Source organism: Pristiophorus japonicus, chromosome 6 (assembly GCF_044704955.1).
Source record: "Pristiophorus japonicus isolate sPriJap1 chromosome 6, sPriJap1.hap1, whole genome shotgun sequence".
Taxonomy (NCBI): Eukaryota; Metazoa; Chordata; class Chondrichthyes; family Pristiophoridae; genus Pristiophorus; species Pristiophorus japonicus.
In genome coordinates this window covers 15,919,300-15,943,941 of record NC_091982.1, presented here as the reverse complement: position 1 = coordinate 15,943,941, position 24,642 = coordinate 15,919,300, and the positions used below count along the sequence as shown (strand labels likewise).

General features: G+C 42.7%; 1 protein-coding gene across 1 annotated transcript in view; it reads left to right on the top strand.

The window, feature by feature from the left end:
- efnb1 (ephrin-B1) overlaps positions 1-24,642 on the top strand; it is a 170,246-nt gene that overhangs the window by 135,455 nt on the left and 10,149 nt on the right. Inside the window, exon 3 of the mRNA XM_070882634.1 lies at positions 23,349-23,441. Within this exon, the coding sequence (XP_070738735.1) occupies positions 23,349-23,441 (93 nt within the window). The remainder of the gene's footprint in view (positions 1-23,348; positions 23,442-24,642) is intronic.

Below are 24,642 nucleotides of genomic sequence, written 5' to 3'. Positions count from 1 at the left end.
GGCACGGCCACCAATGGTTGAGCGATTATAGTCAAGGATGTTCAAGAGAACAGAATTATAGAAGCGCAGGCATCTCGGGGTTGGGGGGAGAGATTGAGATAGGGAGGGATTTGAAAATAAGGATGAGAATTTTAAAAATCGAGGTATTGCTTAAACGGAAGCCAATGTAGGTCAGCGAGCACAACGGGTGATGGGTCAACACATGATCAACACAAGAACAGGCTGCAGAAAGCCCAATATCTAGTATATTACAGACATTGTACTGGTGCAAAAACTCCTTACTAACATTTCCTGACATACCCCATATGCCTCACCATAGAACCTTCTGGTGTATACCATTTGCTGTTTTGACATACCCCATAGTGCACCTATTTGTGTACTGACCATCCTAATTGTGATACTATCTGATGCACCCAATACCCCTCACTTTATATACCCTGCACTGTAGTACTCTCTGATGTACTCAACATGCATCACTGTAACACCATCTCTCTCCAACTCCCTCATGTCCCGCACATCTATCTTTGTCTTCCTTCCATGACAGCACAAGTCCAATGAAGTAGTACCGGAGCAGGAGAGCTTGGGGGAGCAGGAGAGCTTGGGGGAGCAGGAGATATGTGGTACAGAACTCCCAGGCATGCAATGGAAGTGCTTTCATGTGCAAGAGCCAGAAGCCAGCGATAGGTTGGATTTGAAGCAAAAAGAGGAAATGGTAACCGTTGTTGTGAAGAAAGACTTCGATCTGCACTAACCTGTTGCTGATCACTCTGGAGGAGCAAACAGCATGGATGTTTCTTTGGTACGTGACATTAGGCTTGAACATCCGAAATGTCAACATGGCTGGTATGTTGCAAGATACTCTACATTGGTCCATCATAGAACTGATGAGGAAACTAATACTTGGAATGTCAGCTGCTCGAAGTTGTTCACTGGAGACTGGGTATGATGACATGTTCTTTTATTCAAGGATCAAGACCTCTCATGATTGGTTGCAGAGACAAGTAGCTGATACGTTGCATCTCTTACTCATAGGATCAGCATTTCATGGGGCATTATTTGTGTCAGGAGGCTGGCGACAATGCACCAACAGGTTTTATAGTGAATTGTGCTCCTCATCATGCAGGAGTTCCTGGTACCTGCTCAAGCTCCTGCTTGTCAGTCATTGAATGAACAACTTTGTGACTGCCCTCCATGGGAGGGAGGAGTAGGGGTCTGTTGGGGGTCAAGTTAGCTCCAGGGTAACATGCCTAACAATGGAATGTTGGCAGAGAGTCAACCTCCTGTGATAGACTCCGTAATCTGCTAACTGAACTGGGCAGGTTCTCAGAACTCTGGGACACTGTTAATCACTGGCTCATTACTGGAATCTGCAGGGATAAACCTGGCACTAAGGGGTCGACTTCTTCCCACTCTTCTTGACATAATCATAAAAATCAATGCTCCAACTGGCAAGGAAGTCTTCTGGAAAAGCAGCAGTAAGCTTGACAGTCCTCTATTACTTGTAAAATGCACAGTCTAAGTTGATTAAACTTCAGCAGATGTATGCTTCACAGTTGAAGATCTTAAATCTCTGCTTAAGTTTCTTGCTTTGGGTACATGGTGTATTCCTACAGAATGAGGATACACCCCATATGGGTTGAACAAATTCTGTGGATTTTTCAATACTAACAACTTTCATTTGTATAACTCCTTTGTATAAGAAAATGTGCTTCACAGGAGTGTTATAGACAAAAATTGACACCAAGCCAAAGAAGGAGCTATTGGGAGGGGTGATTAAAAGCTTGGTCGAAGAGGTAAGTTTTAAGGTGAATCTTAAAAAATGACAGCTTTAGGGAGGGAATTCCAGGGCTTAGGGCCTAGAAAGCTGAAGGCACTACTACCAGTGGTGGGGGATGTATGAGAAGCCAACTTTAGAGGAAGGCACAGTTCTTGGAAGGTTGTACATGGGGACAGTCGAGACAATGAACACGGGGATGTCAATTTTTAATTCAAGGTGTTGGTAGACAACGCAGGTCAGCAAGCTGATGGGTGAATGGGATCTGGCGGGTTTTAGGCTGTGGGCAGTAGAGCTTTGAAAGTTCATTGAGAGTGGAAGCCAGGAGGCCGGCAAGGAGAATATTGGACTAGTCGAGTCTGGAGGTAAGAAATGCAAGGATGAGGGTTTCAGCAACAGATAGGCTGATTCAGGGGCAGAGACAGTGGCCAGCGAAGAGGATGGAACTGAGTTTGTGGTTGGGGACGAATACATTGGCTTCAGTCTTCCCAATATTTAATTGGAGGCAATTGCAGCTCATCCAGGACTGGATGTCGGACAAGAAATCTGACAAGAAATCTGACAAGAAATCTGACAACACAGAGGCAGTGGAGAGGTCGATTTGCATGGTGGTGAGGTGAAGCTGGGTTCATCAGCATACATCTAGAACCTGATGTCGTGTCTTCAGATGATGCCGAGGGGCAGTATGTAGATGAGAAATAGGAGGGGGCCAAGGATAGATCCCTGGGTGACTTGAGAAGTAATGATTTGGGGCAGGAAAAGAAGCTATTGGAGGAGATTCTCTAGCTACAACTGGATAGGTAAGAGTGAAACTAGGCGAGGGCAGTCCCACCCAGCTGGATATTGGAGGAGAGGCGTTGAAGGAGGATGGTGTGCCGACTGTTTCATAGGCTGAAGTCGAGAAGGCTGAAGATAAATAGTGTACCACAGTTAGAGGATTTCATTTGTGATTTTATTTAAAGGCTGTTACAGTGCTGTGGCAGGGACGGAAACCTGATTGGTGTGATTCAAACATAGAGCTGCAGGAAATATGAGCAAGGATTTGGGAAGTGACAACATGTTCAAGGATTTTGGAGTGGAAAGGGCGGTTTTATCTGGGGCAATAGTTTGACACCGGCCAGAAACCCGTAGGGTATTCTTTTAATATATCTGGTAACATCATCCAGGCCTGCCTGATATTTTAACCTGAGACCTGCTGTGATATATTCACAGAGCACAGCACACAGCTTCCTACATGGCAGGCAGCTCTCTTTCAGAAGCCTCCGGAATCAGCCTGGTTCTGTTTATTTTATTAACTCTGCAGTTGCAGTACACAATACGTCCACATCCACAGTGTAGAGCTACAAACATTACAAGCTTACAGACATTACACTTCTCCCTTCTTAATGAAGAAGTTATTATAACAAACATCATACATAACTTCCATATTTATACATAACACAGGATATAAACTTATTTTTTTCCATATTTACAAATTTAAATTTACCATTTGTTTTCTGTTTCGAAGAGGTTACCTTTGCTCTCAAACAGAACCTTCCAAACATGGTGTCGATTTCACACTCATTCAAGGCTCATCCTGAGGAACATTTTCCTCCATGGAATTTCCTTGATTTTCATTTGAATTCACTCTAATTTCAGGCTCTTTGTTTTCCCGACTCGGACTCAGACTTTCATTCTGATTCCTGGATTTGTTTCCAGTACATTGGATTTAGGATTTGCTACTGCTGTACCAAAACTATCAGATGAGTCAGAAATAATTGAATCATTCCCACCTTCAACTCCTTCCATGTCTGTAGGTAAAATATGATCAATATGAACAAACCTAACCTGTCCATTATCAAACATCTTTACCAAATATGTGCGAGGGCCACATATCTTCACCACTCTTCCTGGTAACCACTTTAACCATTTATGGTGATGGTTCTTCACTCTCACCTTCTGGTTTAATTTCACACTTCTCTCTTTCACTCTACCTCGATCATGATTCTCTTTCTGTCTTAACTCTGTCTCTTCTACAGACTGTGCCAAATTTGGCTTTAACAACGAGAATCTGGTTCGTGGCTGTCGTTTGAGAAACAACTCTGCTGGTGTTCTACCAGTAGTTGTATGAGGAGTATTTCGATATGTAATCAAAAAATTAGCCAATTTGTGATTCAATGACAACTGTCGTTTTCTTGGATTTGGATCTAACATTTGTTTTATGAGGGCACGTTTTACAATTTGTACAGTGTGCTCTGCTGCACCATTCGAAGCAGGATGGTATGGTGGAACCTTGGTATGTTTCACACCATTTTTGCTCGTAAATTGTGCAAATTCTTCTGAACGAAATTGTGGTCCATTATCCGAAATAATTTCTTCAGGGAGGCCAAATGAAGAAAATAATTTTTGTAAAAAGTCCAATGTTTTACTTGTTATTTTCCACATTGGAAATACCTCGACCCACTTCGAATGGCTAGCAATCACAATGAACAATTGTGGTCCTTCTAACTCAGCAAAATCAATATGTAGTCTTTGTCACACCCTGGGAGGCCATTTCCATGGCTGTAATGGTACTGGTGGTGGTTGCTTGCTTACCGATTGACATGTCGTACGTTGACTCACGATGTACTCTATATCTTTATCAAGATCTGGCCACCATAAATAACTGTGTGCAAAACTCTTGGTCAAGCACATTCCCAGCTGCTGGTCATGGAGGTCTCCGAATAAATTGGACCTGAATTTATTTGGTTTAACCACTCTTGCACCCCACATTATACAATCTTTATCGACTGATATCCATTCTTCATTCGCAGGAATGAATTGTGTATCTTTGTCTGTTACCTGGTTTGGCCATCTATTTGCAATATACTCATACACCTTTGACATCACTGGGTCACATTTGGTTGCTCTACCAATCTCTTCAGCTGTGACTGGCAGTTCATCAATGTATGAAAAATAAAACACTTCTTCCCTATCGGGTGTAACTTGTGATGGGGAAGGCAACCTAGACATTGCATCAGCATTACAGTGATCAGCTGATCGTCTGTATTCAATATCATATGTATATGCTGACAAAATCAAAGCCCATCTCTGCATTCGGGCTGCAGCTAATGTTGGAACTGGGGACTTTGGATGGAGGATTGCTGTTAGGGGCTTATGGTCCGTAACGATGGTAAACTTACGACCATACAAGTATTTGTGAAACTTCTTGACCCCAAAAATTAATGCCAAAGCTTCCCTTTCAATTTGCACATAATTACTCTCACTGGCACTGAGAATGCGTGAAGCAAAAGCAATTTGTGTCTCCTCCCCACTACGTGATACATGAGAGATCACTGCCCCAACTCCATACGGAGAGGCATCACATGCTAGCTTAATCTCCTTAGATATGTCATAGTGAACTAACATGGTGCTCTCTACCAATTTGCTTTTACACTCCTTGAATGCTGTATCGCATTCTTTTGACCACTTCCAATGGACCTGTTTTTTCAAAAGTTCATTCAGTGGATGTAATACTGTAGCCAAATTTGGTAGGAACTTCCCATAATAGTTCAAAAGACCCAAGAATGAACGAAGTTCAGTGACATTCCTGGGAGTGGGTGCATTTCTGATTGCATCCAGTTTTTCCTTGGTTGGATGTAAACCATCTTTGTCTACTCTGTACCCTAAGTACTCCACTGAGTTTTGAAATAACTCACACTTACGAGCAGACACTCGTACTCTGTACTTCTCTAGCCGTTTGAGGACTTCATTCAATATCTTATTATGAATTTGCCTATTTGGTGCTGAAATTAGTATGTCATCCAAATAACATACTACCCCTTCAATACCTTGCAAAATCTGGTTCATCACCCCTTGGAATATGGCAGGGGCGGAAAATACTCCAAATGGTAGCCTATTAAATTGATATAGGCCTAGATGAGTATTTATAGTCAAACATGACTTGGACGACTCATCTAGTTCAAGCTGTAAGTAGGCATTCGTAAGATTCAGTTTTGAGAAGATCTGACCACCTGTCAGTGTTGTGAGCAAATTTTCTATATTTGGCAATGTATTGGGGACATTACCCTCTAGAACCTGGTTTACGGTTACTTTATAATCACCACACAATCTTACCTTACCATCGGACAACAACAATGGGTGTAGCCCAATTACATCGATCTATCTTACAAATAATGTTCTCAATCTCTAGTCTTTTGAGTTCTTGCTCAACTTTCTCCTTGAATGCATATGGTACAGAACGTGGCTTGTAGCAAACCGATCTAGCGTCCTTCTGTACCCTGACACTCGCCTTGAAGCCTTGGATCGGACTGCCCGTTTCGCAGAACACCTTCGGATACTTCTTGATAACCTCATCCATTGATGAAAATCTCACTTCCACACAGAAAATCTTATTCCAATCCAGCTTCAGTGAGCTCAACCAATTTCTTCCTAGTAAGGCAGACTTGTCTCCCTTCACTACTATTAGAGGCAAGTTCTGAAATTGATCTTTATATTTCACCAGTATGGTGATATGACCTACCACAGGAATTTTCTCTCCCAAGTAGCCTCGCAGCTCTATCTTGGATTTCTCCAGTTGGAAATCACACAATTTGTCGAGGTACAGCAACTCCGGTACTACACTCACGGATGCACCAGTGTCAGTTTCCATTGGTCTCTTGAATCCCACAACATCTATGTGGATTTTGATGCTTTCCGTTTCGCTGTCTGTTAACCTCGTGCTCCTGATAACGTGTAATTCTAACATCTCCTCGTCCTGTTGTTGTTCTTCCATGCTTATGTAGTCTCTTGGGATTTCTACTCATAGTTTTGAACACTGGACTCATAGCTTTAAAAGCTGGTTTACCCTTCAGTCGGCATGCCTTCGCAAGATGCCCAGTCTTTCTGCAGAAGAAACACTCTGCCTTCACGTATGGACAACTTTGAGCAATGTGTTGTCCCAGGCACCTATAGCACAACTTCGACGCTCTTAGAATTTTCAGTTTCTGAGACTTTGGGCTCACACCGTCTTTCACTTTGAGCCTGCAGGTGATTTACCTCGGCTGACAGACAACCGTAATCATTATTTAATTCTCGGGAATATTGTTCGGTCGTGCCCATAGACCTCGCTGTCTGACAAGCAATCTCAAGAGTCAAGTCATCCGTCGTCAGTAACTTTCTTCTGATCGCATAATTTTTCACCCCACAAACAAAACGATCCCGTAATGCTCGGTTTTGAAAGTTTCCAAAATTACAGTGCATCGATAGCTTTTTTTTAATGCTGCGATGTAATCACTGATACCGACATCAGCCTTTTGATTCAGAATCCCAAAACGATAGCTTTCAGCAGTTTCTAACGGTTTGGGGTTATAGTGCTGCTCCAGCTTCGTTAAAATCTCTTTAAGCGTCGTGTCCTTTGGCTCATCAGGCACAAGCAGATTTACAAGGGTTTCATACAATGCCAGACCCGCCTCCGATAAGAAGATCGCTTTCTTACGTTCCAACACAGCCCAGTTCTGGACTGCATTGTCTGGAACTTCAATTATGTTATTTGCAGTGAAATACATTCCTAGCCGATCCACATACGCTTTCAAACGTTCCCGGTCGTGTCTATATTTCCCCAAATATCTGATTACACCTGCCATTTTAATCTCTAGCTGTTCATACTGTGTGCTGTATTTTACCTCCGATTTTGTAGCTTTTTTCCCAAAGACTGAAGCTTCCAAAGTCTCTCTGTCGGCTGGCTGAATCCTTCCCCAACAAAACTTAAGCTTTAAATCATCCAAAAAATTCCATCTCATCGCCAAAGGTGATACATTCACAGAGCGCAGCACACACAGCTTCCTACATGGCAGGCAGCTCTCTCTCAGAAGCCTCCGGAATCTGCCTGGTTCTGTTTATTATTAACTCTGCAGTTGCAGTACACAATACGTCCACATCCACAGTGTGGCGCTACAAAGATTACAAGCTTACAGACATTACAACTGCATGGAGCAGCCATTATGGCTTTTTTGCCAGACCAGCCTAGCAAAAAAAGTAGCCGGAACCAGAAGTGGCCAAAAGGGGGTAAGTTTTTGACATTCTTTGTGGGGCCAGGGAGAAGTGGTTCTCCGGGCTCCAGAAGGAAAGTTTAAGCCTTCCCTGCTCTTGCCTCCCAATCCATGCCCCCCTCCCCCTCCCCAACTGACTGCGTGGCCCTCTAGAACCCATCTCTCTGTCTGTGTGTTTCTATCTCTGTGTTCCTTTGGATTAGTTTCCAGGGCACATTATTATTAGCTAGGATGATGTTAGTCAGTCCTTTGTACCCCAGTTCACCAAGTTACTGGTTTTAAGCAAATGGACCTTGGCTACAAAACTTGACAACAGCTGTATTTCTCTAGTATATTGTACTGTATATGTTACATATTTTTAATTTTGTATGAGATGCAGGACGCATTGAAAACATCTGTCAGCGCTCAGTTTCCACACTGCCTAACACCCAGTGCGTTTTACATACTTTCCTTTGTAGTGGGTTCATTGTGTTCTTTCTGTTTAGGCAAACAGGTCAGGAAGGGTCCTGTTTTCAATAACTGGTAACGTCCGCCTAATCCCCCATTTACAATAAACACTGGAAAAATAATTGCTGATTCGGGGCTCTAAAATTGCAGACAGACTGCGTAATGTGTTTTATAGGCCTGAGTTACCAGAACTAAACAAAACCACCTCTGCCCAGACAACCCCTTGCATACATGGCAGCTGTGTCATCAGTTCGTCAGTTCACATAATTACTTTTTTGGTTTTCTGGCGATGGCTACAATTTACTTTCATTTTTTCTATACAGGTTTGGGGGGAGCGCAGGGAGGTGGGATTAGGTGTTGCATTGGGGGATTGGCGAAGGGGGAACATTTCCATTCAAGCATTGAGCCTCCTCTTCAGTGTCTCACAGAAATTGGCACCTTGATTAAATGGCGCTATCCCTATCGGGCCAGAGTGCCATGGAGTCAGCCCTTTGCTACAATGATAGTGCTCGAGACTACCTGCCAAATCTGAATGGACAAGGGGAAAGATCTGGCTGTATTTGGGGTGAAGCTGAGTGAGCAAACGGGGCTTGACTTGATAAAGGCGGAGGAGCATGGTTCAGACTGAGTTGGAAGTGAATCTGAGGAAAGAGGTGGGTTTGGGGTGAGCCTGCAGAAGCAAATTTGGCAATGTTTATTCAGGAAATCAAGCCTTAATCTTTCACAGACACGAAGCACATTATATGTGAAAACGTGGGAGGGAATTGGTTTATGAATCACTTGGGTATCGCAACCTTACATCAGATCCTTCCTGTTGCATCAATAGGAGATTAGAACCCAGGTTAATATTTTCTTTCTTGTGATATGTCTATTTCAAAACTCATTCAGTACTCAACAGCTGCTAAAGATGTTCAACCACAGCTTTAAAATCATGCTGAAAAGATTTGAGGGATTTGGAATGGCAACCATTTAAGATTTTTGCAGTTGGTTCTTGCTGCTGGTACTGGTTCTGTGCTTCACTGTTGAATATGTTGCTGGGCAACATCACAGTTGGAATTTGCCAGGGTGGTTCCAGTTATGGCTGAAAATACGAAAAGTAAAAATGGTATAAGTTTTACTTTTCTTTCATCAAATTTATTCTCCTTTCCGTAAGGTGCCATGTTAAGCTGGGTTACAGTTCTGTTGGCTCTATAATAGATCACCCAAATGGTCAGTCTTCATGTGTAAATGTGGGAAGATTATTTGACCTGTGTGTGTGTGTGTGGGGAGGGGGGTGCTGTTGAATCAATACAGATCCTGACAGCCACTCGCATGGGGGTAAAATTCAACTTCTGCAAGGGTGCAAAGTGGATGACCATGGATTGGCCACCTGTTGTACGCCCCGCCCAATTTTCCTTTCCATTGACTTTCAGCATCTGAAGTGGATGTTGTGAGTTGATGGGGCCAACGATCATTTTTGGCTTCACTTGGTGCACGGATCATACTGCCTGACTGATGAAGCTCGCTGGAGGCCTTGGCCATTTTCATGATCGAGCTTCATTAAAATAATATTGATGAGCTGCCAGCGGGGAACGCGGCCGACAGACTGCTTGCCGATCAGGGTGGACGGGAAATCTGGCGGCTCCTCCTGGGGGCCTGGTGGGAAGTAGAGGATGGTGTAGCTTCTCTTGGCCCCACAAAAGTCATTGGCAAAACTGGTGAGGAACATTTTACCGAGTGGCGTGCGGTCCCATTCAGGGACCATGATTTGGCCGCATGATTCTCAGTTCCACTACTCCATCCAATGGAAGACCAAAATTGCATCAGGGACCGAAAGACAACATAGGACACTGATTTAAATATTTTAATATGGCTCCGCATGCTTCAGACGGAAGCGATGGGCATCTATTCTGTTTCCCATTTGAAAATCAAGTCAGGCAGTAAGTTGTTGGTAGTTTAAAAAAAATACATAATAACCTGCCTACTACTACATTCATGCCGGGTGGTAAGCAGACGGCAATTGTCCCCGACATCTTCAGAAGAGGAGGGGAGAAAATCTGGGACAAAAATGTACATGAACTTCTTGCTGTATGTTCTAACTGACCCTCAGAGTATCATGGTTAATAGCAGTAACTTGACATCCTGTTTAAACCCCTGCAGGAGCTCGAGAAATCCTTCGAGCACAGCAGCGAGAGTACTGTCAGATTTTCATCTTCCCTCTGGCTTATGAGATCAAATAGACTCTTAAAGGCCAGATTGGAAGTCGTGCTGGCTTTGTCTGGCCTGTAAAGAACCCTGAGGGTTTGAAAAGCGTGTGTGTTCTTAGGCAGCAATGAAGGAGAAAGTGTACATTAATTGATTAGTTAGTGCCAGGGTGCATTTGTACAGACGCTTTGAATCTGGAAGAGAGTTAATTACCAATTAATATACACCTTTCTACTGGAATACTGCAGTTTAAAGAGTTCACTTTCTGTGCTCAAATCGAAGAAACCTTAAGAACTTCTCACAGGTTCTGACTTCCATCAAATATTGGACTGAATGCAAGACTGCACTGCACTGCACATGTGCAGTCAGACCTGGTGTCACTGATAGATGTGCCTGTTTCAACCACACTCAACAAACACTTTAAAATTAAAAGATTCACATTCCAGGGAGCTGCAGTAACTGACAATTTGAGTTGGCAGATTTAACTATTGGCAAATGCAGCAAATTTTGGCAAAGTGCCCGCCCCCCCCCCGGCCCCAACTAAAGCAAATGCAATCATCTCCGATCGGGATACATTACACTTCAAATATTAACAGTGGGGAGTCGTAGCACCAATCGGCAGTCTCTGCATAGACACAGGCCTCAGAAGCTCAGCATCCAGGCTCTGCTCAACCACTGACCCCAGAGCTGATAGCAAGTAGTCTGTGGCAAACACATTATGTGATATGAAAATCTACACTTCCCCAGGAGGTGAAAGACGACAAATAAATGGAACTTATTTCTTTCTTTACTATGAGTAGATTGAGAGGTATCAAAGAGTGCATCATTGTGCAGCACTGATTTCTTTCTCTTCATCCCACCCTCTCCCTGTAAGGTACACAGAAATGCAGTTTACCAAGGCTATTAGAAAAGAGCTCTGCACCTTGTTCTCCCTTTGTTGCTATCAAAGTCAGAGAGACAGTTCATTTGTAGCTGATGAAATAAATGCACTGAACAGTGTATAACTCAACCTATATAGACTACGAGGCTTACAAGTTTCACCCCCAGACTCTGCTGACTGCGATGATTTCAGTCGGGGCTGCAGTCGGGGGACTATAATTAGTCTCGGTATTCTGGTGAACAAATTGGCTGCAATAATCCTTGCTTTGGATCTGTCTTCACTAAGGAAGACACAAATAACCTTCCGGAAATACTAGGGGTTCGAGGGTCTAGCGAAAAGGAGGAACTGAAGGAAATCCTTATTAGTCAGGAAATTGTGTTAGGGAAATTGATGGGATTGAAGGCCGATAAATCGCAAGGGCCTGATAGTCTGCATCCCAGAGTACTTAAGAAAGTGGCCCTAGAAATAATGGATGCATTGGTGATCATTTTCCAACATTCTATTGACTCTGGATCAGTTCCTATGGACTGGAGGGTAGCTAATGTAACACCACTTTTTAAAAAAGGAGGGAGAGAGAAAATGGGGAATTATAGACCACTTAGCCTGACATCGATGGTGGGGAAAATGTTGGAATCAATTATTAAAGATGAAATAGCAGCGCATTTGGAAAGCAGTGACAGGATCGGTCTAAGACAGCATGGATTTATGAAAGGGAAATCATGCTTGACAAATCTTCTAGTATTTTTTGAGGATGTAACTAGTAGAGTGGACAAGGAAGAATCAGTGGATGTGGTGTATTTGGACTTTCAAATGGCTTTTGACAAGATCCCACACAAGAGATTAAGAGTGCAAAATTAAAGCACATGGCATTGGGGGTAATGTATTGATGTGGATAGAGAACTGGTTAGCAGACAGGAAGCAGAGAGTTGGAATAAACGGGTCCTTTTCAGAATGGCAGGCAGTGACCAGTGGGGTGCCACAGGGTTCAGTGCTGGGACCCCAGCTATTTACAATATACATCAATGATTTAGATGAAGGACTTGAATGTAATATCTCCAAGTTTGCAGATGACACTAAACTGGGTGGCAGTGTGAGCTGTGAGGAGGATGCTAAAAGGCTGCAGGGTGACTTGGACAGGTTAGGTGAGTGGGCAAATGCATGGCAGATGCAGTATAATGTGGATAAATGTGAGGTTATCCACTTTGGTGGCAAAAACAGGAAGACAGAATATTATCTGAATGGTGACAGATTAGGAAAAGGGGAGGTGCAATGAGACCTGGGTATCATGGCACATCAGTCATTGAAGTTTGGCATGCAGGTACAGCAGGCGGTGAAGAAGGCAAATGGCATGTTGGCCTTCATAGCTAGAGGATTTGAGTATAGGAGCAAGGAGGTCTTACTGCAATTGTACAGAGCCTTGGTGAGGCCACACGTGGAATATTGTGTTCAGTTTTGGTCTCCTAATCTGAGGAAGGATGTTCTTGCTATTGAGGGAGTACAGCGAAGGTTCACCAGATTGATTCCCGGGATGGCAGGACTGAAATATGCGGAGAGACTTGGATCAACTGGGCTTGTATCCACTGGAGTTTAGAAGAATGAGAGGGGATCTCATAGAAACATATAAAATTCTGATGGGACTGGACAGGTTAGAGGCAGGAAGAATGTTCCCGTTGCTGGGGAGTTCAAGAACCAGGGGTCACAGTCTAAGAATAATGGGTAAGCCATTTAGGACCGAGATGAGGAGAAACTTTTTCACTCAGAGAATTATGAATCTGTGGAATTCTCTAACGCAGAAAGTTGTTGAGGCCAGTTCATTAGATATATTCAAAAGGGAGTTTGGTATGGCCCTTACGGCCAAAACGATCAAGGGGTATGGAGAGAAAGCTGGAAAGGGGTACTGGTTGAATGATCAGCCATGATCTTATTGAATGGTGGTGCAGGCTCGAAGGGCCGAATGGCCTGCTCGTGTACCTAATTTCTATGTTTGCTGGTAGTTGCATGTGTCGGGTGAGGACAGGATCACTTGTAGTCATGATGTCCACAGTAAAATAGCCTACTGATATTACCTGCTCCATATTGCTCAGCATCATAAAGCATGACCACCCCAGTGCTTTTGTTCAACATTGGCTGGTTTTGTTCACACCAAGAGAGATTAAACTATGTGCGAGTTGAAAGTTCCCATTTTGGCTGTTCTTGACCGAACTAGAATGATTTCAGGTATCAGGAATTTCAGTTTTTGGGAAAGATGAAAGAGCTTGAGCTTGTTCCTGTTGAAAAATAGACCCTTTGAGGTGTCTGAACAGAAATTTTCAAGATTTGGAAGTGAATTTACAAGTTAATAGGCAATTGCTCATTATGCTGTAGATTTGAAATATCAGTGGATAAATTAAAAATGAGATGGTTGAAAAGTAGGAAAATAAGGCAGGGCCTTTTACACCCACGAAGTAATTCCATTGTGAAATATGTTGCCAGGGAAGGCCATTGATATATATGGGTAAAATACACCATTCTAACTGTTTCTGGATAGAGAAAAGATTTAAAGGATATCACGAGAAGCCAAGTTTTAATTTTGGGGGGAGAAAAAGGGATGGGCTTGTTGGGTTTTCAAATGCAAAAGTGCCAGAGCAGCACTCTAAATGGCCATCTCTTTAATACTAATCTCCACTATTTCTGGCATTCCTATGTGATTTTCACACAGGGGAAAATGTACAGAGCCCAAACATCAGGAATGATCTGGTATCCAGAAATGAAAAAACAAATTAGCAGATTTCAGGCGTTTCTTGGTTATCTGTTGCTGCTCATGCTGTGGGACTAGACTCCCAATGTAAATGTGCAAGATATCACAGTACCAAGATTTCAACTAGAGATTGACCATTACTATACTTTCAACTGTCCATGAGATTCAATCTCGTGCTCTCCTGCCTCAGATTGCGATCTCGCATGTTCATAAGCTGTGCCTGGAGTTCCTGCCACTTATGTTCCAGCAAGACAGGGGAAAGACAAGACAAAGGGTTCAATTTTCCCCAGTTACTTGCACCGTATTTTTGGCCTAAATTTAAAATATCCAAGTTTCCCTAAAGATTGTGCGCCAGCGCAACTCAGTTAGTTACAATTTTTTTAGTGTTTTTTTTAAAACCTCATTGGGGACATAACCTGCTAACCTGCCACCTGTGCCAGTTTGGTCAGCTCCGATTTACTCCAATTTTTCATAGGACAGTGTTTGTGACCTCCGTGGGGGAAAAACCTTCTGGGCAGTTAAGAAAATCTGCGCAGGTAAGGAAATCAGTGCAGCAGATGCACTTCAAGGGCCCGCAAAACAGCAGCAGGTGGGGGAGAGGGGCGGGGACTTTTCGGCCAGAGTTAGCAGCGGATACCGGCATCGGCAGGGGAGGGAAGCCTTACGGCCAGAGTTAGCAGCGGGTACCGGGAGGGGGAGGGGGGGGGGAAATCCTTTCGGCCTGGGATAGTAGCGGGTACCAGCATTGGGAGGCCCTTCGGCCTGGGATAGTAGAGGGTATCGGCACCGGGAGGCCCTTCGGCCTGGGACAGTAGCAGGTACTTGCACTGGGAGGACCTTTGGCCATGGATAGAAGCAGGTACCAGCACCAGCACCGGGGAGGGAGGGGGGCATAGACTTTTGTCATAAACACTAATAATGTAATGGTGGTAAGTTGCTGCAATGTGTAAGGTGCTTGTGCAGGTTGCTGTGAGCTGGCTTTTGTTTGTGTCACTTTCCAGCCTCAGCCCGCAGTGTGTCCCTGGTTACCCTGACAACCCAATCTTTTTGGCGTAGATTTTAGGCTCCACCCCCAAAGCTAAAGGACAGGCTAGGTGGCGCCAAAATCAATAATTCAAACAGGGAAACCTGGATGATTTTTTTTTTTGGCGTAGTTGATCCCCAAAAAAAGGGGGCCAAAAAAGTACGCCAAAAAACAACTTTGGGGAAAATTAAGCCCAAAGGGTGCACTTCAGAGATTTGGACCCGCCCTGCATTCGTAGTGAACATTTTGCTCTGCAGCAATAGAACTCAAGAGGAAATGTGCAAGTCCCATATCTAGCGAGATTGTAAAGAGAGAAGGAGAAAAGCACAGGATCATAGCAGAAAGAAGACCAGGTTAATGCTATTTGGCAATCCCTGGTGGCCAATGTGACAGATGCAGCTTGTAGCTTTTCACTCTGGTAATGTTTCTGGTGTGAGTTGACACCTCCGGAAACAGCTCGCAGCTGAACACCTTGCACCTAGGATTTGTTTACAGCTCTAAATCTAAATGCAGCACGAGAGGTCTCGCCTCGCTACCTGTACAGCTACCATGCATTTAGTGTGTTGGCTCAGTTGAATAATTTTTCCCCTTAACTATTAACCCCTCCCAATCAAAAGTTCACATTGAATATTACTTGGCACATGCTCAGAGAGAACACTGGAGGCCGCAGAAGCAGCTCTGTCGACTGCTGAAAGGGAGGGGGAATGAAAGAAACACAAAGGAGCTCTTGCAGCACGAGTACCAACAGGCTCACAGATGATAAATTTAAGCACACTGCTGTCTACACCCTATGAGCTGGAATGTTAAACTAATTTGTTTACTAGCTCAACAATGCTGAGTGCAAGCCAGTGAACAAATACAAATCTGAAATTATTTTGTTTAAACTGAAATTGTTGCCTCAAAATGGTATGGGTCAGGGCCACTGGTTTACATTGACTAAATAAGACCAATTCCATTTTTATTGCGTGGGATTCTGGGATTTTTGCCAGTGCTCTGAGGATCCTATTCTGTGGTCCTATCTATTTTCTATGAAAAACACAAAACCAAGATGCCTTGTTTATAATGTAAAGATGATCCAGTTCCCAATAATCAAAACATTCGTTTGTAGTGACGAATATTTCAAATTCTGTTTTTATTACATGAGATTCCAGGGTTTGTATTTTGGGAATCACTTTATTCATTCCCTCAGCCTTCATCCCACCCCAATTTGTTGCCCCCCCCCCCCCCCGAAGCTAGTGTCTCTTTTGGGGTAAAGTTTTATTGGGTCCAAGCGGCCATTCCTTGTGTGTGAGCCTAGTCTGTGATTATTGGCAAACTATTTGATCAGGGCATTATCACACATTATCCTATCCTTGTATAACAACAACAGCTTGTATCTATATAGCGCCTTTAATGCAGTAAAACATTCCATGGTGCTTCACAGGAGCATTATCAAACAACATTTAACACTGAGCCACGTAAGGAGATATTGGGATAGATGACAAAAAGCTTAGTCAACGAAGTAGATTTTAATGAGTGTCTCAAAGGAATAGAAGGAGGTAGAGATGTGAAGAGGTTTATGGAAGGAATTCCAGATCTTCAGGCCTAGGCAGCTGAAGGCATGGCCACCAATGGTGCAGCAATTAAATTCGGCGATGGGCAGGAGATCAGAATTGCAGGAGCGCAGAGATCTCGGAGGGTTATAGGGCTGGAGAAAGTTAAAGATAGGGAGGAGCAAGGCCGTGAAGGGCTTTGAAAACCAGAATGAGAATTTTAAAATCGAGATGTTGCTGGACTGGGAGCCAATGTAGGTGAGCACAGGGGTGATGGGTGAACAGGACTTTTTGCAAGTTAGGATATGGGTAATAGAGTTTACGGAGGGTGCAGGGTGGGTGGTCAGCTAGCAGAGCATTAGAATAGTTGAGTCTAGTAAAGGTTCTCAGATTTACTTTCCAACTAGAATCACTGAATAGTGATCAAGAGCAGGGTCATATGAAAATGATGGGCAGGAAAAGACCGACTGGTCCAGGCATCATGACTAGATACTTTCTAACCCCCAGTAGCCATGTCATCTCCTAGGATAGGCAAAAAAAACAGAAAAATAAACCTAGGGCCAAAAAAATACTCCTTAAACCAAGATTGGCAAGACAAGGAATTGAATCTGTTCAGGCAATTTGAATGAAATAGTTCGTAGTGCTGCAGACTCATCATGCCCAACATTTAATTCTCTCTGAGAAGCTTCTATTTCCTGGAGATCACCTGTCAAGGCCATTGCTGAGCTGTGATAAATGTCTGTGAGGAGGCCGAGTGGAAAGCTCAATGAGTGATGACACTTTAGGTCATTGTGGACGACCTAATGACTGGCGACATCTCACATGATGCTGCCACCAATCATTCTATTCATAACACTTGTAGCATGAATAACATGAATAATTCAATCTGTGGGTTGGGGCGGAGTTAGTTCAAGAAACGGAGAGGGAACTGCCAAAGCCTATTACATTTGTTGTATGATGTCAAGCCAGTGTGCATTTACCCTCAGCCATCAGCCAATTATTTTGATTAAGAGATGCATAAGGTGGAGACTTGTTGCCTCTCTTTAGGTAGGCTACACCAACCAAATTTTTCTAATTCCTTTTCCTTCAGGCATAATGCCTGCTTTATTCAGAATCTCAACCAAGCCTGGTTTCCATAGTAACAATTAGTATTTTCCATCAAAGCTTCCTTAAAGCTTGTTTTAAAACGTATGAATACCTTTATGGCAGGCCTACCAGCCATGTTGCACCAGCAAGAATAACATTGGCAATGTGTGTGTCTTCTCGCGAGCTCTTCTTTCAGATGTAGTTGCAAATCCCACACTGCACTGCAGCCTGGTATCTCTGAGTAATGTGTCTTCAGTGGCATGAGATCAACCCCATACAAGGAACTTTCTGCTCTTCACCCTGTCACACAATAAATGGCCATTAAGGATCTATCCAGCAGCCTAAAACATTATTTGCGCTCCAAATAATAGCGATCTAGCTACCAATTTTCTTCCATTTTCAACAAAAAATTATGGATGGCCATTTATCCTGTTCTCCACTTAAGTGTTACTAGCTGTGCTGACACTCTGTAGCTCTATACTGTGTGCTCTGTTAATCATTGATACACTAAGTTGACAACTCTCCTCTGTACCTGATACAAGCTGAAGGCACCATTTCCCTAAGGTCTGCTCTGAAGGACTACAAGCCATATAAAATTGCAAAAAAAAAAGAGGAGCTTTCTGCTGTCTCTCAGGAGACACATCTCCTGGAACAAAAAACTCATCGTGACACATGCTACCACAAATGCTTTTTAACAAGATGTTCAGAACCTATATTTTTGCCAGGTTGATCTGCAGCTTGAAAGTTTTCAGATGTGTCTTAGTTATTTATGTCAACTGATTATTTTGTTAAAGTGATGTTGAACTCCTGGCTAAACGGAAGCTTAATGTACTGTAATTTTTAATCGTCAGCTGAGCTTCATGGTTCCTTGGAAACTGATTTTGAGTCTGTTGGCATTACTGAGTTAATAAGCTGAAGATCAAAACTACTCGGCAATGATTTGTTTCTGCTGGGGTGGCCCTGGTTTTCAATTTCCATGCAAAGGAATCTTGACTGTACTGATTGCATAGGTGCAGAGTATAATATCATACCCGCTGAATGTCTTGTCCACGGGCTAGGTGCACCATCTTGTACCTGGCCTAGCTGCATTATATTGCATCTAGATTACTAACTCCGCCTAGATTGGTGATTGAATCTGACACCTTTGTGGTCGATACAGTCAGCTACTCACTTTATACACGCACGTTTGGAGGTGCAAACGCTTGGATTAAAAAAAGCCCATCAATTATTGGAGAAAGTAAAATACTGAGGGAGGTTAAGGTGTGCTACTTATTGGGGGTTATTGGAATGAATGAGTTCGAGCAGGAGGCATTGTGATGAGTTTTGACCGTTGGACAAATTTCAAAGTAGGCGATTTGGACGTAGGATCTTCTGTGTGCTGATGAGAAAGCTACAAAGCCGCACATTATTTGTGATCTTCTGCCAGTTTGATAGTTGAAGTGGAAATAGTTTTGGCAGAGTGTGTATAAAATAACCAAATGTAGTCTTCATCAAGCCTGGGCACATCAAACTGATCCATAATTCAAACCAGCATTACATTTGAATCCACCCCAGAAAGCAAGATATTCCTGAGGCCTCAGTCAGCTTGGAATCCTTCCAGAAATGATAATGAATGCTGAATGCATAACCAGTCCTGAATAGGCAGCCAGCAAAACAATGTTACTGTGCTTCAGCAGGAGGAATGTAAGCAGATTCCACTTTGGTAGCCAACGAACATTAGCTCTCATTTTATAGTCATTTTGATTATTTTTTTGTTGGGCCTTTTTTCTATGTAGAATTTAAATTCTGACAACGTTATGCCTGTGTGTCTCCTTTGCTAAGTGGAAGCTTCAATTTTGAGAGCTGCATGGTCTAATCATTTGACTTTTTTCAGCCAAGTAGGTGCTTCAGAGATTAAGCTAATAGGTTGAGGTGCACAGGGTATATAAAGGAGCCTGTCAATTAAGGACACGAGAAATGAAAGAATTATTTAAAGTGGATAAACTCTCTGTTCTTCTGAGTACCAAACATTACATGATTGAAAGATGTTCTGCCTCTTGTAGTTTAAGAATAAAGTTGGTAGTTTATGAAGACCCATGTAAGCAAAGGATAACAGGATTTTCAACTTTCAGACAAATCTGCAAACATAGTTATGTATATAGAACAGTGTATTTAATAATAAACCGTAATAATGTTATAAGTCAGCAACTGCAGCAGCACTTTGGCTCTTGTCTCTTTCCCTATTCCGTAGAATCTTGTGGATTTTGTCTCGTATACCCAACTTCTTCCTACTAGAACTAGGGGACACAGTCTCAAAATACGGGGGAGCCAATTTAAAACCGAGTTGAGAAGGAATTTCTTCTCCCAGAGGGTTGTGAATCTGTGGAATTCTCTGCCCAAGGAAGCAGTTGAGGCTAGCTCATTGAATGTATTCAAATCACCGATAGATAGATTTTTAACCAATAAGGGAATTAAGGGTTACGGGGAGCAGGCGGGTAAGTGGAGCTGAGTCCACGGCCAGATCAGCCATGATCTTGTTGAATGGCAGAGCAGGCTCGAGGGGCTAGATGGCCTACTCCTGTTCCTGTTTCTTATGTTCTTATGTTCCTGGGTGGGAAGAGACACGATTTCATCTACCCACAATCCAGTCCCTCGAGTGTTGCATTTCCCTCCGCCCCAATTTCTGACATCCCATCAGTAAATAACACATCGGATACCTACATAATGATTCTGTCAAACAAATGAACCAATTTAATACCAAAACCTCAAATTGGGGCCCAGTAGGAAAAACACTGATTCCCAATAAGTAGACAATTCTGAGTGAACTTTTCTCACTGATATTCAAACTTTGTATTAGCAACCAGACTGCAGGTCAGGTATTTATAGAATTTGTTGCTACCCTTGAATATCGTTGACAAATTCTACCTTCATCACAGAGAATATAGTTTATTTTTCATGTGGAGCTGCAAACTGTTTATTTTTAACATGGATAATCATTCACAGACCCCAGTTTGTCAAGTTATCTTTTTCTTTGAGGGTGGCAAATTAATTTGATTTTTTTTTTCTCCCCCTTTGTAAATCGGTAATGATTTTGTGTTGGTCCTCTCACTGAGAAACACCTGATGCAAGCCATTGGACTTTTGAGTTGGTGGCTTCCCTGGCTATCATTCATCCTCCTCCTGAGGAAAGTTATTTCTGAGGAGTTAAGTTGCAATGTAGGCAGAAATGGAATGTGCAATTGGCTACACCACAGCCAAAACATTTCAGCTGTCTGCTCCTTGCCAGAGATATTGACATTTCTCAGAACGTTTCCATGTCAGGCATCCCAAATCTGCATTACACTCTGTGGGCTTATAATACCAGCTCTAGTATGATTGTCAAAGCCATAGACCCCAGTGCAGTTTGGGATTTCATGGTAAACCTTTCCTGAATTACTGAGATTTGATATGTTAGCATGGGGTGTGGACAAGCTTTTGAACTGTGCTACCATGAAGCACTCAAATGTGGGTAATGTGCCCTCGGGCTGTTGCTTTCCAGCTAGGATTTCCTGTATAATACCATTATCCGTGCTAGTGCATAAGAATGCCTGTCTCAATAATTTGGAGAATTTCTCCCAAGGCTTTCTGCGAACCACTAACCAGGTTCCCTTTCCAGATAATGTTGTTTGTGAAGTTATCCAGGTGCTGCTCCTCCCCACTTTCTCCCTATATGATGACATCTTATTCAGCTAGCCACTTGGTGACTGTGTCCCATTGTTGTTAAACATAGCAAGCTTCTTATCCTTTGCTGTATTAATATCTGACTACCGGTGACAATTGGTGCTTCTGAACAACTGCCGTCTATCAGACCAAGCGTGTCTGGTACATCGTATCAAATTGGGTTTATCTGCGCATCGGGCACCCATTATAGAGCTTCCCCCGAACTCCTGTCACTGATTTAATTTCCCCTTCTAGAGCAATCAGATCCTGATGCCACAGGCTGACATTCTGGCTAGGGCGTAGGATTGTGATCCAAACCCTCCCAGCTCGTCTTCCTGCCCTATCCATCACCACAACTACAGCAAACTCAGATGAAATATCTTTATCAGTCTTAATTTTACACACAGATTGAACAATTTTAACAATCTCCATTTGTGTGAAGTGGCACTTAAGTCACTCCTACAGCAACGATTAAAATTGTAATCCAAGCAACTGATTCAAACCAACCAATCAATGGAGTATATTTACTCCCCACACACACACACACACACACACACACACACACACACACACACACACAATTACTTGTATCAAACATATATGCAATGTCTGATTAACCAACTATACTACTCATTATGCACTGGCTTAACAGTTTAACAAAGTAATTTTTACAGAAAAGTATCCTTTTTCTAAAAGGTGGTGGGGGAGGGGGAATTTTTTAGTCCATATTAAACAGGAGAAATGTCAGTCAAAACAGATTTAACAGTTCAAATGGATCTAAAAAACCTTTAAAAAATCCCCCAAAAATCAGTTTTTCATGACAAAATATATATCTTTCCTCCTTTGACTGTCGTTGCTTCTTCGCACTTGATCACTTGGAGAGTCCCAACTTGCCAGTTTAAAAAAAAAACTGCTGGACTTGTCTGTCGCCAACACCTGAAGATATTTTTGTCTGGACACCACTTATAAAATTTACATAATGACAGATACAAAGGCCTTCAACTTCTCCTGGACCAAGCTCCAAATACCTTTACGTATTTAGCGCAGAGTGTAATAATAACCGATGGCAATGATGCAGGTTAATAACTTCAGCAGCATTTTCCTCCTGTTTGTGCACATGCGCGCTCTCATTATTGCACTCTCTTCTCGCGTGCCTCTCTCGCAGCAACTTTACCATTTTTGCTTTATTTACCCAATTTCCCCCTTGTCTTCCCCTGCAGTGGAAAGGGACAAGACCCCTCCTTGCCATATTCTAGTTGCTCAGGTTCGCGACACAATGCAGTCACCTGCAGCTGGGAACAATAACTTACTACGTGAGAAATCGTGGTGGCAAAGTGATTGCTCCTGAATTGAGCAAAATAAACTTCATATTAAGAAACCCAGGTAACAGCCAAAGTCCACAGTGCAGGACACCAGCAATGTTGAAAACAGTAAGGTGGAAGCCATGGCAAACCAAGAAATAGTGGTTAGGTGATGCCAAGCTTGGGTTTTGGCAGAAATCCAGTTAGCAGTAACTGACAGAAAATATCAATACATAAGCTTGTTTGTGGTTAATTATTGGTGACTATAAAGTAAATGTATTTAATGGATTCTGGTCAATAAGACATCAAAGACTTTAGAAGTCGCATCTTCGACTGTAGTGTTGATATGTTTTCAGTATAGCAATGATGAATGAGTGGACAAGTGGGTAAGATGAGTGAACCATGGTCCCTAGGGTGCCCTTCCCCTATTTGCTATTTTTTTTCTGAAGAAGGTCTGTTTAATATTGCTTTCCTCAACGAATATCACCAAAAAATGGATCAAACTGGTCATTTGTCTCATTGCTATTTGCAGAAAGTTGCTGGCACAGGAAGGCTGTTTTCATACATAACAACATTTAATAGTCATTCATTATATGAAAAGCACTTTAAATGTGATTCTTTCTTATCTCGTGTATCTGTCAGTCTTGATATGTACCTAATCGCTGAATGGGATAATAATGTTGAGCTCTTCCTTCCAGCTACTTCCAATGGGTCATACGAAGGCTTCGAGAACCGAAATGGGGGAGTGTGCAAAACGCGATCCATGAAGATAGTTATGAAAGTCGGACAAGGTAAACAGTGCATCACTGTCCTAACCCCATGGTATGTTCCTGAAATGTATAACTATAATCACAGCTGCCAGCAACATGATCTGTTCAAACTACAGCAAGTCCGCTCGCAGCTCTGAGGTACCAAACTGCAGTATTGTTTTTGCCTTTGGTGTGCTGGGGAATGCCTCTCTGAACTGAAGTTAGTGTACTAGGGCATGATCGTTAAACAAAGGGGGATGCCTGAGATCCATCCTACAAAACGTTCAGGGTAGAGTCCTGAAGCTGAGCATTGAGTTTTATTCTGTGAAGAAACTTAGGATTGCCAAAAACTCAATGTTATCCTATGCAGAAGCATTGTTGGATCAATGCTTTAGTGTTGCAATAGTCTTGCACACGTGTACATGCACACACCTAATTTCTGAGATCCTATATATATCTGTGTGTATTTGACTGTGTGTCTGACTGTCTTTGTCTACCTAACTAGGTGTGGCTGACTCTTTGTCCAACAGTCCATTTATCAGAATATGTGTTGCTGTGCAGACATTTCTGCCTATCTGCTTGTGCACCTGTCTTGCTCATCTGTGTATCTATATTTCTCTTTGCGTCTCTGCCTATCCATGGCTGTGAATGTATCCATATATCTATCTGCGTATATATCTGTGCCTGTCTATAACTTTTAAAATGCCATTTAGACTGAATCTAAACTGACTGATTTTACACTGCCTGCCACATACCCAGCTTAATCTCTCCTGCATTGTGCCAGACCCAGAAAGGACTTTGTATGATTTCAGTCGGTAACTCTGATATGCCAGTATTCACATTGACACCGAAAGTGACATTTTGATGACATTCAGCTTAAAAAGCAAATCAAATGAGAATGCAATCCAAAGTCAGAGTTCAGTGGCCGCTCGGTGCTTTTAGAGAATAAATTTTAAAAACATCTGGTCTTCACCTCTCTGAAGGCACAGCCTCTTGCTGGGGTGCAGTTCTATGGGTATTAGCCCCTGTCCAGCACCTCGCCCAAATCGCCATGCACTTTCCAACATGGATTACTGAATATCAATTACAGGAGCAGAAACCCTAGCTGATTTTCTTTTTCCCTTCATCAACCCAAGGGCATGGAAGCTAAGTGTAGCATACCCACCGTGACCCTGGCTCAATGTGTATTTCTTTCCTCTACCTCCTTCCTAATTTGAGTTGGGGTTAAATTAAAAGATGAATT